Source organism: Myotis myotis, unplaced genomic scaffold (assembly GCF_014108235.1).
Source record: "Myotis myotis isolate mMyoMyo1 unplaced genomic scaffold, mMyoMyo1.p scaffold_m19_p_19, whole genome shotgun sequence".
NCBI lineage: Eukaryota > Metazoa > Chordata > Mammalia > Chiroptera > Vespertilionidae > Myotis > Myotis myotis.
In genome coordinates, this window is record NW_023416323.1 from 13,241,275 (window position 1) to 13,260,082 (window position 18,808).

At 42.0% G+C, this 18,808-nt stretch overlaps 1 protein-coding gene across 1 annotated transcript in view; it reads right to left on the reverse strand.

Moving 5' to 3' along the window:
• TDRD12 (tudor domain containing 12) overlaps positions 1–18,808 on the reverse strand; it is a 91,838-nt gene that overhangs the window by 48,127 nt on the left and 24,903 nt on the right. Inside the window, exons 8-11 of the mRNA XM_036346898.1 lie at positions 13,936–14,125; positions 13,181–13,273; positions 4,632–4,726; positions 3,699–3,775 (exon numbers count right to left, since the gene is read on the reverse strand). Coding sequence (XP_036202791.1) covers positions 3,699–3,775; positions 4,632–4,726; positions 13,181–13,273; positions 13,936–14,125 — 455 coding nt within the window. The remainder of the gene's footprint in view (positions 1–3,698; positions 3,776–4,631; positions 4,727–13,180; positions 13,274–13,935; positions 14,126–18,808) is intronic.

Sequence of the window (18,808 nt, forward strand, 5' to 3'; positions counted from 1 at the left end):
CTCATCAGTCTCAAAAAGAGAGGAGAAAGAGATGGGTGCAGAAAAAAATACTTATAGAGCAGCTGCTGAATACTCCCTAAATTTGATAAAAGACACAAACCTACAAATAAAGAACACCAAGCCCAAAAAACATGATAGAAAAAACACCAAGGCATATAATAATTAAATTGTTTAAACCAGCCCACCCTGTGTGGCTCAGTGGTTGAGCGTCGACCTAGGAACCAGGAGGTCATGACTTGATTCCCGGTCAGGGCACATGCCCAGGTTGTGGGCTCGATCCCCAGTGTGGGGCATATAATGAGGCAGCTGATCAATGATTCTCTCTCATCATTGATATTTCTATTTCTCTCTCCTTCTCCTTTCCTCTCTGAAATCAATTAAAAATATATGTACTAGAGGCCTGGTGCACAAAATTTGAGCAATTGGGTTGTCCCTCAGGCTGGCCTGTGCCCTCTCACAGTCCAGAAACCCTCGGGGGATGTCCAACTGATGGCAGGGAATGGGCTTAAGCCAGCAGTTGGACATCCTTAGTGCTGTCGCAGAGGCGGGAGAGGTTCCACCACTGCTACTGCACTCGTCAGCCATGAGCCTGGCTTCTGGCTGAGCGGTGCTCCCCCTGTGGGAGCGCACTGAGCATCAGGGGGCAGCTCCTGCATTGAGCATCTGCCCCTTGGTGGTCAGTGTGCATCACAGCAACCGGTTGTTCTGCAGATCGTTGCATCATTCAGTCAATTTGCATATTAACCTCTTATTATATAGGATATCCTATCTAATAAAAGAGAAACATGGTAATTAGCATATGACCGCTACCCTTCCCATTGGCTAATCAGGGCAATATGCAAATTAACTGCCAGCCAAGATGGTGGCTGGCAGCCAGGCAGCTTAAAGCGAACATGAGGCTTGCTTGCTTCAATGACAGAGGACTCCAACGTTCCCTGCCTGCCGCTGCCGGCCTCTGAGCTGCAACTCTAAGCAACTATGTTACAAATATAGAAGCTAAACAAAACCCCAGAAACCTGCTTTAGTCCCCAGGGCTTCAGCCAGCAGGATCACAACATTGTTTCAAATACAGAAGGTAAACAAAGGCCAGAAACCTGCTTTCAGCAGTGGAGGCCTAAGAGCTGGAGCCAAGCCTCAAAGCTAAAGCTGGCCCAGAATAAAAAAAAAAAGAAAAGAAAAAAAGGAGCGGTTGGGAGCTTCAGTCACCCGCCAGCCTGAAAACAGCCCTCAGCCCCTCACCCAGACTGGCCAGGCACCCCAGTGGGGACCCCCACCCTGAAGGGTGTGTGACCAGCTGCAAACAGCCATCATCCCCTCACCCAGGCGGGCCAGGCACCCCAGTGGGGACCCCCACCCTGATCCAGGACACCCTACAGGCCAAACCAGCCGGCCCCCACCCGTGCACCAGGCCTCAATCCTATATAGTAAAAGGGTAATATGCCTTCCGGCACCGGGATCAGCGTGACAGGGGGCAGCGCCCAAACCCCCTGATCGCCCTGCGGCTCTGTGTGTGACAGGGGGCGGGGCCACAACCTCCCTATCCGCCCTGCTCTGTTCGTGACAGGGGAAGGCGCCCCAACCCCCTGATCGCCCTGCGGCTCTGTGTGTGACAGGGTGAGGCGCCCCAACCCCCTGATCGGCCCTGCTCTGTGTGTGACAGGGGGCAGCGCCCCAACCCCCTGATCGGCCCTGCTCTGTGGGTGAGAGAGGGCGGCACCCCAACCCCCACCCCATGGGCCCTGCTGTGTGATGGGGTAGAGCCATAACCTTCCCATCGGCCCTGCCCTGAGTGTGACAGTGGCGGTAACCCAACCCCCTGATCCGCCCTGCTCTGTGGGTGATAGAGGGCAGCGTCCCAAACCCCTAATCCGCCCTGCTCTGTGTGTGACAGGGCGGAGCTCCTCAACCACCTGATCAGCCCTGCTCTGTGCGTGACAGGGGGCAGCGCCCCAACCCTGATGGCCCTGCTCTGTGCGTGACAGGGTACGGAGCCCCAACCCCCCTGATGGGCCCTGATCTGTGCATGACAGGGGGCAGCGCCCCAACCCCCTGATTGGCCCTGCTCTGTGTGTGACAGGGGGTGGCGCCGCAACCTCCCCATTGACCCTGCCTTGAGTGTGACAGGGGGCAGTGCCCCAACCCCCCAATCGGCCCTACCCTGAGCGTGACTGAGGGTGGCATCGCAACCTCCCGATCCGCCCTGCTCTGTGCATGACAGGGGGCGGCGCCCCAACTCCCCAATCGGCCCTGCTCTGAGCCCGACCAGGGGCTGCACCTAGGGATTGGGCCTGCCCTCTGCCACCCGGGAGCAGGCCTAAGCCAGCAGGTCGTTATCTCTCGAGGGGTCCCAGACTCCGAGAGTGCACAGGCCGGGCTGAGGGACCCCCCCCCCTCCCCCTGAGTGCACAAATTTTTGTGCACCAGGCCTCTAGTATATATATATATATATATATATATATATATATATATATATTTTTTTTTTTTTTTTTACAGGATATATATATTTTTTTTAATTGCTCAAACCAGTAATAAGGAGAAAATTTTAAAAGCAGTCATAGGAAAAGGATCACAATATATTTTGCATTGGGAACAATGTGAGGAACCAGAATGTGGGGCAACATCTTTAAAAAATAGGGGGGAAAGGATTGTCAACCTAGAATTCTATACCTAGCAAATATATTTATTAAAAAAAGAAGCTAAAATAATTTTGCTGACATACAAAAGATAAAAGATTTCATTACCAGCAGACCAACAATATAATAAATAGTAAAGAAAGTCCTTCAGGTAGAGAGAAAATGATATCAGATAGAAATCTGGATCTCCACAAAAAGTCAAAAGCATTAATGGTAACTACTTAGGTAAATATTTAAGATTATTTTTTATTATTTATTTAAATCTCTCTGAAAGATACTTTCAATACAAATGACTATAGAGCAGTGATGGCGAACCTCTGACACGCGAACTCATTTTTTTGGTTGATTTTTCTTTGTTAAATGGCATTTAAATATATAAAATAAATATCAAAAATATAAGTCTTTGTTTTACTATGGTTGCAAAAATCAAAAAATTTCTATATGTGACACGGCACCAGAGTTAAGTTAGGGTTTTTCAAAATGCTGACACGCCGAGCTCAAAAGGTTCGCCATCACTGCTATAGAGTGTAGCATTTATAACAAACGTATAATGTGTATAACAACATTGCATAAAGTCCAAGAGGAGAGAAATGGAAGCATACTATTTTAAGGTCTTACACTATCCATGAAGTGGTATATTACATCCTTTCTATGACTTCATTATTATCACTGACGTATGTGAGTGAGGATAGGGTTATAGTCAAAAGTCTTTGCTACTCATCTTCAAGAAGAAACAAACCATCCTTTGCTTTCCACCAACCAGTACTGCCATCTGGCCCACATTTGTCCATCCTTTACATTAAGGAAACTTCACTGAATCTGCTTTATGGAAACAACTTTTATCTGACAAGGTAACAGGAGACTCTAGATCCACTACCAGTTTTCGGTCAACTGTGCTGCTAACCAGTTATAACATTTTTCTTTTAAATTAATATGTTTAACCAAAATTTCCAAGGCCAGTCTTTTTTTGAAAATGAATACTTTCTTACCATCAATCTCATACACTATATAAGACAATATTATACTTAAGTCTCTAGTTAATTACGCTTAATTTTCAAATCATACCTGTCTGCTGGTATATCTGGATCAGCATGTATGGTTATGCCTCTTTTTGTTGGCCAACACACTGAAGATTCAACACACTGTTAAAAAAAAAAAACCACATTATTTTCAGAAAGAGTATATATATGCTAGCAAAATATATATTCTGGATGAATCAAAATTCCATGAGGCCCTGGCCAGTGTGGCTCAGTTTGTGGGCATCATCCCATGCACTGAAAATTCCATGGGAATAATTCTCATAAACAACCATCCTAGATAATTTTCAGGCAACACAGATATAGAGACAAAAAAATGATTATATCATTGCTATAATCACTATATTGAAATATCCACATAGCAGGAGCTGACATTTCAGTATTTAAAATGTCCTGTAATAACTTTCACCTATATTGCCAAAGGGACTAGGACAGATTAGTCTTGAATTTAACTATTATAGTATCCCATAATCCCAGATTTTCATACCGTTTTTAAAACGAGGATAGTCCAGCTAGTGTTGCTCAGTGGTTGAGCATCAACCTTTGAACCAGGAAATCACAGATTGATTCCCAGTCAGGGCACATGCCCAGGTTGCAGGCTTGATTTCCCAGTGTGGAGTGTGCAGGAGGGTGATCAATGAGTCTCTCTCATCACTGATGTTTCTCTCTCTCTCTCCCTCTCCCTTCTTCTGTGAAATAAATAAAAAAATATTTTTTTTAAAAATGAGGATAAATACCCCATTTTGTAGAGAGGCCACTAGGCCAAGAACAAAGTGAGAGCTGGCTGGAGTTCTTGTTCTTTTGAAATAGAGCAAACATGCAAACTATAATTCTTCATGAATGAAATTATCATAGCCAAAGATTTTTTAACAGAAAACATGTTTGGTTCCTAGATTTTAAAGAATATTCTAAAATTAACATTATGTGAAATTTATATTTAATGAACATTTAAAAACACCACCTTATTTACATCTTTTAAAGACATGCACTGTTTCTTTTCAGATATATTTTTAGGTGAACCAGGCAAGGAAGCCACTTTACATTTCATAGTTTTATCTGAAAAATAAAAATAGTGATAAAAGGTGTTAATAGGAAATGACAAAAAGGATATTTTAAAAATATAATAAAATCTTAATGCATAAAATTATTATGGAATAGGGTTTTACATTAAATCTTACTTGAGGGAACTCAATTTTTTTAATTTAAAGTCTTTATTGTTTAAAGTTTAAACAATTTATTGTTTATTGTTGCCGAAACCGGTTTGGCTCAGTGGATAGAGCGTCGGCCTGTGGACTGAGAGGTCCTAGGTTCGATTCCGGTCAAGGGCATGTACCTGGGTTGCAGGCACATCCCCAGTGGGAGATGTGCAGGAGGCAGCTGATCGATGTTTCTCTCTCATCTCTCTCTCATCGATGTTTCTAACTCTCTATCCCTCTCCCTTCCTCTCTGTAAAAAATCAATAAAATATATTTTTAAAAAAATAAACAATTTATTGTTTATTGTTTAAATATATCTTCTTTTTCCCCCATTGACCTCTCCCCGGCCACTCCCACCCCCAGCACATGCCCTCACCCTTCTACTGTCTGTGTCCATTGATTATGCTTATATGCACGCATACAAGTCCTTTGGTTAATCTCTTGAGAAAATTAAATTTAAAAATCTTGTTTTACCCTTCTTATTAGAAAATGCTTTAAAAACTCCTTTTTTTAATTTTATTTTTTTGAATTAAATCTTTATTGTTCAGATTATTAAATTTGTTCCTCTTCCCCCCCCCCCATAACTCCCCTCCTCCCAGTTCCCGCCCCACCCTCCGCCCTCACTCCCCACCCACTGTCCTCATCCATAGGTGCACGATTTTTGTCCAGTCTCTTCCCGAATCTCCCACACGCCTTTTCCCCCCCAAGAATGGTCAGTCCACTCCCTTTCTATGTCCCTGATTCTATTATAATCACCAGTTCATTCTGTTCATCAGATTATTTATTCACTTGATTCTTAGATTCACTTGTTGATAGATGCATATTTGTTGTTCATAATTTGTATCTTTATCTTTTTCTTCCTCTTCCTGTTCTTAAAGGATACCTTTCAGCATTTCATATAATACTGGTTTGGTGGTGATGAACTCCTTTAGCTTTTCCTTATCTGTGAAGCTCTTTATCTGACCTTCAATTCTGAATGATAGCTTTGCTGGATAAAGTAATCTTGGTTGTAGGTTCTTGCTATTCATCACTTTGAATATTTCTTGCCACTCCCTTCTGGCCTGCAAAGTTTCTGTTGAGAAATCAGCTGACAGTCGTATGGGTATTCCCTTGTAGGTAACTGAGTTTCTTTCTCTTGCTGTTTTTAAGATTCTCTCTTTATCTTTTGCTCTTGGCATTTTAATTATGATGTATCTTGGTGTGGTCCTCTTTGGATTCCTTTTGTTTGGGGTTCTCCGCGCTTCTTGGACCTGTAAGTCCATTTCTTTCACCAGGTGGGGGAAGTTTTCTGTCATTATTTCTTCAAATAGGTTTTCAATATCTTGCTCTCTCTCATCTTCTGGACCCCTATAATTCTGATGTTGGTACGCTTGAAGCTGTCCCAGAGGCTCCTTACACTATCCTCGCATTTTTGGATTCTTTTTTCGTTTTGCTTTTCCGGTTGGGTGTTTTTTGCTTCCTCGCATTTCAAATCATTGACTTGATTCTTGCGCTCCTCTGGTCTGCTGTCGGGAGTCTGTATAATATTCTTTATTTCAGTCTGTGTATGCTTAATTTCTAATTGGTTCCCCAATATAACATCGAGGGTCTCATTAGTTTTCTTGTAGATCTCATTAAGTTTATCGGCGGCTTCTAAACAGTTCTTGAGAGACCTTAAAAGTGTGGTTCTGAACTCTATATCTTCCATTGACAATTTTGTCCTGTTTCTTTGTCTCCGCATTTTGTTATGCTTCCTTGGTGCACCCCCTAGTGGTCTTTGTGTGCAGTCTTATAGTTAAACCTTGATTGTTGTAGCTAATACCAGGGAGGGTTTGACCTCCAGGCCAAGTGGCTATGAGAATCAGCTGTGTCTGCAGTGAGAGAACTTCTGTCCTCTAGGGAGGTGCTAATCTAGCTTGCCTGAGGCTATCCGGCAAATGCCTCTGTGCAGGGCTTGGGCGGGGCGGGTCACACAGGATCAACAGGGTGGGCCGGAGAGAGCAGTTATGGCGGCTCTCAGTCCTGTCCCCAGGGGCTCTGCCTCTCTGAGTCCCAGCACCCGCTGCAAAGCTCAGAGAGAAAGCTGCACTCGCTCTGACCGAAGCCAGACAGTCCCGCTTCTCCCGTTTGAGTCTGGGTCCCTAAAGACTCGCCTGTATCTGGAGCTCAGAGTCTGCGACTCCCTCCCAATTGAAAACGCCAACCGCGCCCTCCGCCGCCAGCCCGCTCTGCGCACTCCCCACCTCAGAATTTGACTTCAGCACTGCGCCTCCTCTGAGTGTCCGTATGCGTTTCTCTTTCCTCCTAGTTGTAGGACTTCCACTCAGCCAGCGTTCCTGTGGTTCTGGGTGATGTCCGTTCTGTTTTTTAGTTTCACTTTTGAAGTAGTTGTTCAAGGCAGCAAACTCCGGCGTTAACCTATGCCGCCATCTTGGTTCTCTAAAAACTCCTTTACACTGGCTTACTAAGAAGTAAACATAATTTACTGTCATAACTTGGCATACTCTACTTTCCAAAGAGGGCCAGAACATGTCTCCCAACACACATGCTCTTCTTAAAATGTGATTTTGACACTTCTTCCCATGGAGAGATGGGCTCTATATTCCTTTCTGATGAGCCTGGGTGGGCTTGTAAACAACATGGAAGTGGCGTTATGTGACTTCTAAAGCTACGTCACAAAATGTCATGTACTGCGACTTGCTCTCCTGGATGCTTACTTCTGAAACCCAGCCGCCATAGTTGTGAGGAAAGTCCAAGCAACCACATGAAAAGGCCACTACAGGTATTTCATTTGACAGCCCAAGTTGAAGTCCCAGGCAAAAGCCGGCAGCAACTGCCAGACTTAGGACTTGAATAAATCTTCAAATGAATCGAACCATTACGTTTCCACCAGCCTTCGAGTCTTCCCAGCCGAGGTCCCACACACTGTGAAACAGAGCTAAAGCCTTCCTCCTGTGCCCATACTGAATTCCTGACCACAGAATCCATGAGCATTATCAAATGGTTGTTTCACATCACTAAATACCATGTTTGTTATATAGCAACAACTGGAACACCAATTATAACTCAGTTCAGCAATGGTTTGAGGTCATAATTGTGTATTTCACTTCTTAATAGAATAGTGGATAGAAAACATATTAGAAAACAAGCTGAATTTGAATAACCAGGAAGTGGCAAATTTCTGAAGAAGACTCTTTCAAATATATTTATCCTCCAGGACTAAATCTGACTTTTGACAAGTGACAAAATTTGTTTAGTGAATATGGATAATTAAGCTGGGTAAAAATTAAGATGTGACTTCAAAGAAAAGAAAAACAAAAGAAATTCAACCCAGCAATCATTTATTAGAGTATTACCGAGCAATTCTGGGAAAAAATTTACTCTAAGTATCAATAAGAGAAACACAAATTAAATTAAAAGGTATATCCCTGGCCAGTTTGGCTTAGTGGATAGAGTGTCAGCCCACAGACTGAAAGGTCCCGGGTTGGATTCTGGTCAAGGGCACAAACCTGGGTTTCAGGCTCGAGCCCCAACCCCAGTGAGGGTGCATTCAGGAGGCAACCAATCAATGTGTCTCTCTCACATTGTTGTTTCTCTTTACCTCTCCTCATCCCTTCCACTCTATCTAAAAATCAATGGAAAAAATATCCTCAGGTGAGGATTAAAAGAAGACAAGGTATACCTTTCACCTATTGAATAACACAGATCACTGAAATCACAAATTAGTTCGATGCCATCATAAATATAAAAAAAAAAAAAAACAGCACCTCACAAAGGTCTGCAAGGAGGTGGAGCGTCACACCAAAGGAAATGGAGATAAAACAGGAGTCTGAAAAGGACTCCTATATAAATCTATTGAAAATATCCAAGAGATAAAAGAAGAAATAGTATACATGAAACAAAACCGATGGATATGAAAAGACAGGCACACATAAAAAGAACCAGTAAAATTCTAAGCAGTAAGAAATAGTCATAAAATTGAAAACTCATAAGATGAAGTAAATACTGAACTAGAAGCAAAGAGAAAAATGAAAATTTAAAGAATTAAATTAAGAAAACTTCTCAGAAATCAGTTCAGAGAAATTAAAAATTCAAAAAAGAAGCTTAAAAAGGATAATTTAAAAAACACTAATTATGGCTAATAGTTTCAGGAAGAGAGGTAGGGAAAAAAATCTTTCAAACATTAAAATTTAATACTTTTCAGAAATTCAGGTTAAACATGAATTCTGTCATTGAAAAATTCCAAGTGTTAATAAATGAATACTGAGACATCTACTCTTAAATACATTTTAAATAAACTACAGAATATCAAGATAAAGAGAAACTCTAAAAAGTCAATCAACAGGACATAATAAGAACTTACAAAAGAATAATCAAGAGTCAGAGATCAGCCAAAACCGGTTTGGCTCAGTGGATAGAGCACTGGCCTGCGGACTGAAAGGTCCCGGGTTCGATTCCGGTCAAGGGCATGTACCTGGGTTGTGGGCACTTCCCCAGTAGGGGATGTGCAGGAGGCAGCTGATCGATGTTTCTCTCTCATCGATGTTTTTAACTCTCTATCTCTCTCCCTTCCTCTCTGTAAAAAATCAATATATTAAAAAAAAAAAAAAGAGTCAGAGATCAGAAGAAAATGAAGTACTTTTTTTTTTTTAAATCCTCACCTGAGGATGTTTTTATTGATTTTAGAGAAAAGAGGAAGGGGGAAAGAGAAACATCGAGTTCCTCCCATATGCTCCCTGACTAGGGATCAAACCCGCAATCTATGTTATGTGACCTGAATGGGATTCGAACTAATAGTTAATAGTATAAACTACTAATATATGTACTTGAGGAAAAAGTAAAATAAACCCGTAGTGCAGTAATAATACTAATAATACTAATAACCAACATTTACTTAGTGTTATTGTGTATCAACATATTCTGTATGTTCACTGCAGCATTATTCATAATAGCCAAGATCTTGGAAGCAGCCCAAGTGCCCATCAGTAGGTGAGGAGATAAAAAAGCTGTGGTACACTTATACAATGGAATACTTATACAATGGAATACTACTCAGCCATAAAAAAGGAAATCTTACCTTTTGCAACAGCATATTTAACCACAATAAATGTACATGGCTTTTTACAAAATCATAGGTAGCACTTATAATAGGAGAAATGGAAACTAATCTAAGATACTATATTTTATTTGCAGACTGAAAAAAACTCAAAGACTTGGAATACTCTCTGCTAGTGAGGCTGTGAGCAAAAATAGGCACAATCTCCCTTGATTCACAGTGGGACTCCAGGATGATATGGCACCTATGCACAAGCACCTGGAAATTATATATATATATGCCTAAGTGACCGTTAAGACCAAACAACCGGGATGACCGGATGACCGGCCGGTAGCTATGATGCACACTGACCCAGACCTTGCTGCTGGGGCCCTGACAGCCACAAATCTGGTTCACCTGCACCCCAGACTCAGACAGGAGGGAGGAGGGAGCCCAATTCCTCACGGAATTGGCTGTGGGTTAGCTTGCTGCTGGGTCCAACCTCCCACAGTCCCTCCCCCAAGCCAGCTGGCCCCCCCGTTGCCCTTGATGGGGGGGGGGGGAGGAGCATCCAGCCAACCTCCCACAATCCCTCCCCCTGGCAGGCAGGCCCCCCTGATTGGCCCAAATCGCCAGCCAGGCCGAGGGACCCCACTCATGCATGAAATTTGTGCACCGGGCCTCTAGTGTTCTAATAAAATCATCCTTTAACCCAGAAGTCCTGTTTTTAGAAATCTATATAGGAGATTAATCACCACAAATATAAAATAATGTACACTGGGAAAAACTGTATACTCACGTGGAAAAACAAAACAAAACTTTGACTATTTTGTTGGTTTTTTTCTTTTTATTGCACTTATTTATGGTTAACAAAATTATACAGGTTTCAGGTGCACAATTCCACAACATATCCTCTGTGCACTGTGTGTGTGTGTTCACCACCCAAGTCAAGTCTCCTTCCATCACCATTTATTCCCTTTACCCTCCTCCATCTCCCCACCTCTCCATCCACTCCCGCAGCAATCATCACCCTGTTGTCCATGTCATGAGTTTTTTCTTTTTGTTTTGCTCAATCCCTCTACACCCACCACCTAGCCCCACACCCCTCACCCTGAAGCAGTCAGTCTGCTCTCTATGAGTCTGTCTCAGTTTTGCTTGTTAGTTCATTTTGTTCATTAGATTCCACATATGAGTGAAATCATATGGTACTTGCCACCTTTCTCTGACTGGTTTATTTCACTTAGCATAATGTGCTCCAGGTCCATCCATGCTGTCACAAAGGGTAACGTTTTCTTCCTTTTTATGGCAGAGTAGTATTCCACTGTGTAAATGTACCACAGCTTTTTTTCCACTCACCTACTGATCGACACTTGAGCTGCTTCCATATCTTGGTTATTGTAAATAACACTGCAATACATAGGAGTACAAATATTCTCTTAAATTAGTGTTTTGGGTTTCTTTTGGATAAATTCCCAGAAGTGGAATAATGAGGTCATAAGGCAGTTCCATTTTTAATTTTTTAAAAATATTTATTTATTGATTTCAGAGAGGAAGGGAGAGGGGGATAGAAACATCAATGATGAGAATCATCGATCAGCTGCCTCCTGCATGTCCCCCAATTGGGATCAAGCCCACAACCTGGGCACGTGCCCTGACTGGGAATCGAACCGTGACCTCCCGGTTCATAAGTCGATGCTCAACTGCTGAGCCATGCCGGCCGGGCTAATAATTTTGTTTTTACATGACAATCCAATAAAGTCTCACATTTTGTTTACCATCAACTTTTTCCTTTTCAAAGACATGCATAGTTGATCCCAACACTGATGTAATACAGAACAACAGGAAATAATGACTGTCCAGCAATCTGGGGCTACTTAAAATAATAATGGGAAGCTGTGCAATGATTAAACACGATGTAAATGCCTTGTATTTTTCCTGTTCCAATGAAAGTGAAAGAAACACAAATGGAAAGCATACATTCCCACCAGAGGCTCCTTTTAGCGGGAATTTTCATTCAGGGCCCCTACAGGAGGCAGATCAGCATCTGGGGCAGGCCCACAGGTGCTATGCCATGTGAACTCCGTACATGAAAGACCCACCTAACCAATTCAGTGCGACAGAAATAATGCCTCCCCACCACACAGAGGAGGCAGTGGGACTGATATTCCGACAGTCTCATGTCAGAGCCCATATCCTTAAACCCATGTTATACTGGACACATTTGACCTAGAAAGAAGTTCAGCCATATATTAAGTGAAAAACACTACACAGAGATACATATGGTAGGATCCCACTACTGGAAAATAAAAAATTGTATTCACACCCTCCCATCTGGAAAACTTGGGGAAAAAAGACTCTAAAATTTTAATAAGTAGGTATAAAAATGACAGGTGTTGGAAATTTTGATTATCTACATTTTTCTATGATGAACTAATTAAAAATAATTTTAAGTATAGGGAATATTTTAGTTGACTAAAGCTTTAACTTAGTTGAGTAGTTGAGGTTTACTATGGATGCATGAAATAGTATACCCATATAAATATTATATACACCCAATGTAGTAGCAAAATTGTGCAGGAATTACCACAGGGGTGAGCCAAGCATCAAAGATGCTGGCAGATTTCACCCATGTCCAACAATTTCCATTAATTTAATATCTTGAAGATATGAAATTAAAGACTGGGTATTTCTGTCCTTAGAAAGGTCTCTTTCTTATTTTTATGCATCCTATTACTTAAAATAAAAATCAATCATATATACATATGTATACTCTGAAGATAAATAATAATCACGCCGTAACCGGTTTGGCTCAGTGGATAGAGCGTCGGCCTGTGGACTGAAAGGTCCCAGGTTCGATTCCAGTCAAGGGCATGTACCTTGGTTGCGGGCACATCCCCAGTAGGGGGTGTGCAGGGGGCAGCTGATCGATGTTTCTCTCTCATCGATGTTTCTAACTCTCTATCTCTCTCCCTTCCTCTCTGTAAAATCAATAAAATATATAAAATAATAATCATCATCATCATCATCATCACTGATCTATATCTGGGCTGGAATAAATCAGTCCTACATGAACGAGTGCCTGTTATGCTCCTTACATTATAATCAAATCCTGTAAGTATGGATTGAGCGTCGAGTTAATTTGCAAGGCAAATTATCTTTGTCAGCAAGACATCACAAACTGGTTCCATTAAATTAAGAAAAGAGAGAATTACCATAGCCCTTCTAAACAACCCTTATTATCTTCAGACCATTCAGAGGGCTGTTTTATGCTGCCTCTGAAATGAAGCAAGTAGAACTTACCCAGGGTAGTAGCTGTTGGCCCTGGGTCACTCACAACACGCTTGGACCGCGAATGCTGGAGAGACTGCGCCAGAAAAGTTAAACCATGTGACTCTGACAGAAATAATATATTTCAGGATTAAAGCATGAAATTAAACCCAAAATACAAATGTGAATTCTTTTACATACTTCTGCTCTCGCTTTTACTGGTAAGGTTATAGGTGACATGACTCCGCAGCAGGGAACTATGTGAAGGACTTGAGAAAACTGAATGTAGAAACAGGTGAAGTGTTTCCATTGTCCGTGACTGACTTTTCCCATATGTTCATGCTATTAACTAGTTCTTTTAAAAAGTATCTAAAACTGTCAACAAACAAAACCTTGTTTTGATAGTATCTCTGAAATATGAACACATGGACAGACTCCTGAAAACATAATTCCACGTTAATAGGAAATTGAGAATAGTTTTTTCCTGTGCTCATAAAAACGAACTGTAGCAGCTTTAGGACCTCAAAACTTGTAACACACTCACTAGGTATACAATTAAAATACTAAATTCAGAGTTCAAGTCACTGTCTCTGTACAGAGAAACATCTATACAACAACTTATATCAAAACACTAAAATTCAGGTGGGGGAGGGGAGAACTAGAGGGGGTCAATGGGGGGAAAAGGGAGACATATGTAATACTTTCAACAATAAAGATTAAAAAAAAAACCACTAAGATCCCTATAAATAAGACAGTTTAAGAAAGCATATTGGTGAGGAGCTACTCACTTTCCATTCCTTGAGAATCTTTTCCTTGCAAAAACATTGGCCAAAGATTAAGTGCTGGATTGAGTTTATTGGGAAAGGATGCTGACTTTATATTCAATCTTGGTTTCTCTAAAGAATCAAGGTTTTTATTCTCCATGGGTGATACATAACAAGCGAAGTTCTTTGCAACCAGATCATCATTAACACAAACCTGTACAATTTTAAACATTTTATGAATTATAAGACAAATATAGTCAAATGACTGTTCAGAAAATATTCCAAACCTAACCACAATTTTGATCCTCAGAAAAATTATTTTATAAAACATAATTTGATAGAACTTGATCTCTTGATTGCTGCACTGGTAATGATGAACCAAATATTTCTGACCATTCTTCCTGATAAGAAAAACAGTAAGAATCTGTATGAAATACAAAAACAAAATATTCCTAAAAGCACTTTAGAGCTAACATAACTTTGCCACGCAAAGATCCTGGGGGGGGGGGGGGGGTAGGGGGAAGACAAAATACAAATCATAGAAGGAAAAACTGATAAATCAGACCTTATCAAAATTTAAAATTTCTGCTCTTAAAAACATACTGTTAAGAACAATCCAAAGATAGGAAGAAAATATTTCTACCCCTGGCCGGTGTGGCTCAGTTGATTGGACATCGTCTGGTGCACCAGAAGGTTCAATTCCTGGTCAGGGCACATGCCCAGGTTGTGGGCTTGATCCCCAGTAGGGGTTGTGCAGGAGGCAGCCGTTCAATGCTTTGCTCCCACATCAATGTTTCTCTCTCCCTCTCCCTCCATCTCTCTCTAAAAAAAAAAATCAATAAAATTTAAAAATATATATTTCTAAATAACATATCTGGATGGATGTGTATCCAAAACATATAAAGAACTCTCAAAACTCAATAAAAAGAAAACAAACAGGAGCAACTAAGATGGCGGCATAGGTAAACACCGGGAAATTGTCGCCTCACACAACAATTGAAAATTACCGCAAAGGACTGAGCAAACATCATCCAGAACAACAGGAAGGCTGGCTGAGTGTAAATTCTACAACTAGAAGGAAAGAAAAGCACGCTGAGAGCCAGAGGCGCTGCGGAGGTGAAGTGCAGAGGTACGGCGGCTCGCGCGCGCGAGGAAAGGGGGTGGCACCTGAGGACGCGGCTGCCTTTTTGAGTCACAAACTCCCGACTGCTCTGAACTCCGGTTCCGGGAAGTCTCTGGGGACCCAGGACTCATACGGGGAGAGGCTGGTCTGTCCGGCAGCGAGCGAACTTGAGGGCGGCTTTCCCTCAGAGGTGCTTGCAGCCGCTACCGGGACACTGAGACGCGCGACTCCGGGCGGAGAATCGGCCATGGCTGCTTTCTCCGCCCTTTGACTCCCTGAGACCCCGCCCCACCCAGGCTGCGGCAGAGGCTTTTGCATGTGAATGTACCTAACTGCAGCCGAACCAGGCAGACCCTGAACTTCCAAGAGAAGGCCCAAGGCCCCGCAGCGGCTTGCATTGCTTCCCAGCTGAGCCTCTTCGTGGCTCCTGCTGTGTGGCCTCAGGCAGAGGCTGAATTAGCACCTCCTTAGATCCAGGAGCCACTGTACCCAGTGGTCAGAGGGGGTCCATCCAGACTGCAACTCCTCAGATCCATAAGGGACACACTCAGGGAGCAGACTCAGTGAGCACCAAAGCCCCACTGAAGCAAGTCTTGCCCCAGAAGGGTGTCTTCAGCACAGAAGTTCTCCCACTTTAGACACAGCTGATTCTCACAGCCAATTGGCCTGGAGGTCAATTCCTCCCAGTGATTCTACAACAACCAAGGCACCAAGAGTGTCCACCCCAGGTAACTGGGGAGGCTGAGCTACTGGGCCCTACAGGACACCTGGCGCACAGGGCCACTCTATTAACACAGGGAAGCTGCCAAAATGCGGAGACAAAGAAACAGGTCACAAATGGCAGAAATGGAGGAAAGCAAACGATTGGATATAGAGTTCAAGGCCACATTTATAAGGTTTTTCAAGAATTTTATGGAAACCGCCGATAAATTTAATGAATCCCTCAATAAGTATAGTGAGACCATGGAGGACATGAAAAAGGACCAACTAGAAATTAAGCATACACTGACTGAAATAAAGAATAATTTACAGAGATCCAGCAGCAGAAAAGAGGATCCCAAGAATCAAGTCAAAGATTTGAAATACAAAGAAACAAAAAATACCCAACCGAAAAAGAAAAAAGAAAAGAGATTCCAAAAATATGAAGATAGTGTAAGGAACCTCTGGGACAACTTCAAGCGTACCAACATCAGAATTATAGGGGTACCAGAAGGAGAGAGAGGGCAAGATATTGAAAACCTTTTTGAAGAAATAATGACAGAAAACTTCCCCTACCTGGTGAAAGAAATGGACTTACAAGTCCAGGAAGCGCAGAGAACCCCAAACAAAAGGAATCCAAGGAGGACCACACCAAGACACATCATAATTAAAATGCCAAGAGCAAAAGATAAAGAGAGAATCTTAAAAGCAGCAAGAGAAAGACAGTCAGTTACCTACAAGGGAGTACCCATACGACTGTCAGCTGATTTCTCAACAGAAACCATGCAGGCCAGAAGAGACTGGCAAGAAATATTCAAAGTGATGAATAGCAAGAACCTGCAACCAAGATTACTTTATCCAGCAAAGCTATCATTCAGAATAGAAGGTCAGATAAAGAGCTTCACGGATAAGAAAAAGCTAAAGGAGTTCATCACCACCAAACCAGCATTATATGAAATGCTGAAAGGTATTCTTTAAGAAGAGGAAGAAGAAAAAGGAACTCTTACCATTTGCCACAGCATAGATGGAACTGGAGAGCGGATAAATACCACATGATCTCACTCATTTGTGGAATATAATGAACAACATAAGCTGATGAACAAGGACTGATCCAGAGACGGAGAGGCATTGATTGGACTGTCGGGACTTGGAGGGAAGGTAGGGGAGGGTGGGGGTAAGGGGGAAAGATCAACCAAAGGACTTATACGCAAGCATATAGGCCTAATCAATGGACATGGACAACGGGGGGGTGAGGGCATGAGCGGGGGTGGGGGGGGGTGGGGGGTAGAGGGTAACGTGGGGACAAGGACACATATGTAATATCTTAATCAATAAAAAATATATTAAAAAAAAAAAGAAAAGAAAACAAACAACCCATAAAGAATGGGTGAAAGATAGTGATAAAGCAGCATGGGGAAGCACACTGTGAAGTGTATAATTGACCACTGTGCTGTACATCTGAACTAATGCAATACTGAATGTAAACTGTAAAAAAACGTATTTAACAGTATGGTACTGGCATAAAACAGACACATAGATCAATGAAATAGAATAGAGAGCCCAGAAATAAGCCCACACATATATAGTCAGTTAATTTATGACAAAGAGGCCAAGAATATACAACAGAGAAAGGACAGTCTTTTCAGTAAATAGTACTGGGAAAACTGGACCACTACCTTACGCCATACACAAAATTAACTCATAAATGGATTAAGGACTTGATTACAAGACCTCAAATTATTAAAATTCCTAGAAGAAAAAACTCTAGGTGGTAAGCTCTTTGACATAAATCTTGACGATGATTTTTTTAATTTGAAACCTGTTGGTATCAAAGAAAACAAAAGCAAAAATAAACAAGTGGTACTACATCAAACTAAGAAGCTTCTGCACAACAAACGAAACCATCAACAAAATGAAAAGGCGACCTACTGAATGGGAGAACATGTCAGCAAATCATATATCTGGTAAGGAATTAGTATCCAGAACATATAAAGAACTCATATAACTCAACAGCAAAAGAACAAACAATCCAAATAAAAAATGGGCAGATGTGAAGACATGTTTCCACAGGAGACAGACAGATGGCCAACAGGTACACGAAAAGATGCTCAACATCACTAATCACAGGGAAATGCAAATTTAAACCACAAAGAGATACCACTACTCATCTATAAGAATGACCATGCAAGTGTTGAAGAAAATGTGGAGGAAGTGGAACTCTCAGACACTGCTGAGGGGATTTTAAATGATCAACCACCTTGGAAAACAATTTGATAGTCTTTTTTTTTTTTAATCCTCACCCGAGGATATTTTTTCCATTGATTTTTAGAGACATTGGGAGGGAAGGCAGGAGAGGGAGAGATAGAAACATCAATATGAGAGACACACATCAATTCGTTGCCTCCAGCACGTGCCCCAATCCTTCGGTGCACAGACTGACACTCTTCCACTGAGCCATACCGGCCAACGCTTTGGTAGTCTCTTAATACCTACTATCCAGAAATTAAAGCATAGGTCCACAGGAAGTCATGTACATGAATATTCATAGCAGTTTTATTTGTAATTACAGTCACAACTAAATGTCCATCAACAAGTGAACAGATAAACACACAAGTATATCCAGACAAAAACAATTCCTTTGTTTTTGACAATAAAAGGAACAACATGGATGGCATCCTATCTAATAAAAGAGAAACATGGTAATTAGCATACAACCGCTACCCTTCCCATTGGCTAATCAGGGCAATATGCAAATTAACTGCCAGCCAAGATGGCAGCTGGCAGCCAGGCAGCTTAAAGCGAACATGAGGTTTGCTTGCTTCAGCGACAGAGGACTCCAACGTTCCCCGCCTGCCGCTGCAGGCCTCTGAGCTGCAACTCTAAGCAACTATGTTTCAAATATAGAAGCTAAACAAAACCCCAGAAACCTGCTTTAGTCCCCAGGGCTTCAGCCAGGAGGATCGCAACATTGTTTCAAATACAGAAGGTAAACAAAGGCCAGAAATCTGCTTTCAGCAGTGGAGGCCTAAGAGCTGGAGCCAAGCCTCAAAGCTAAAGCTGGCCCAGAATAAAAAA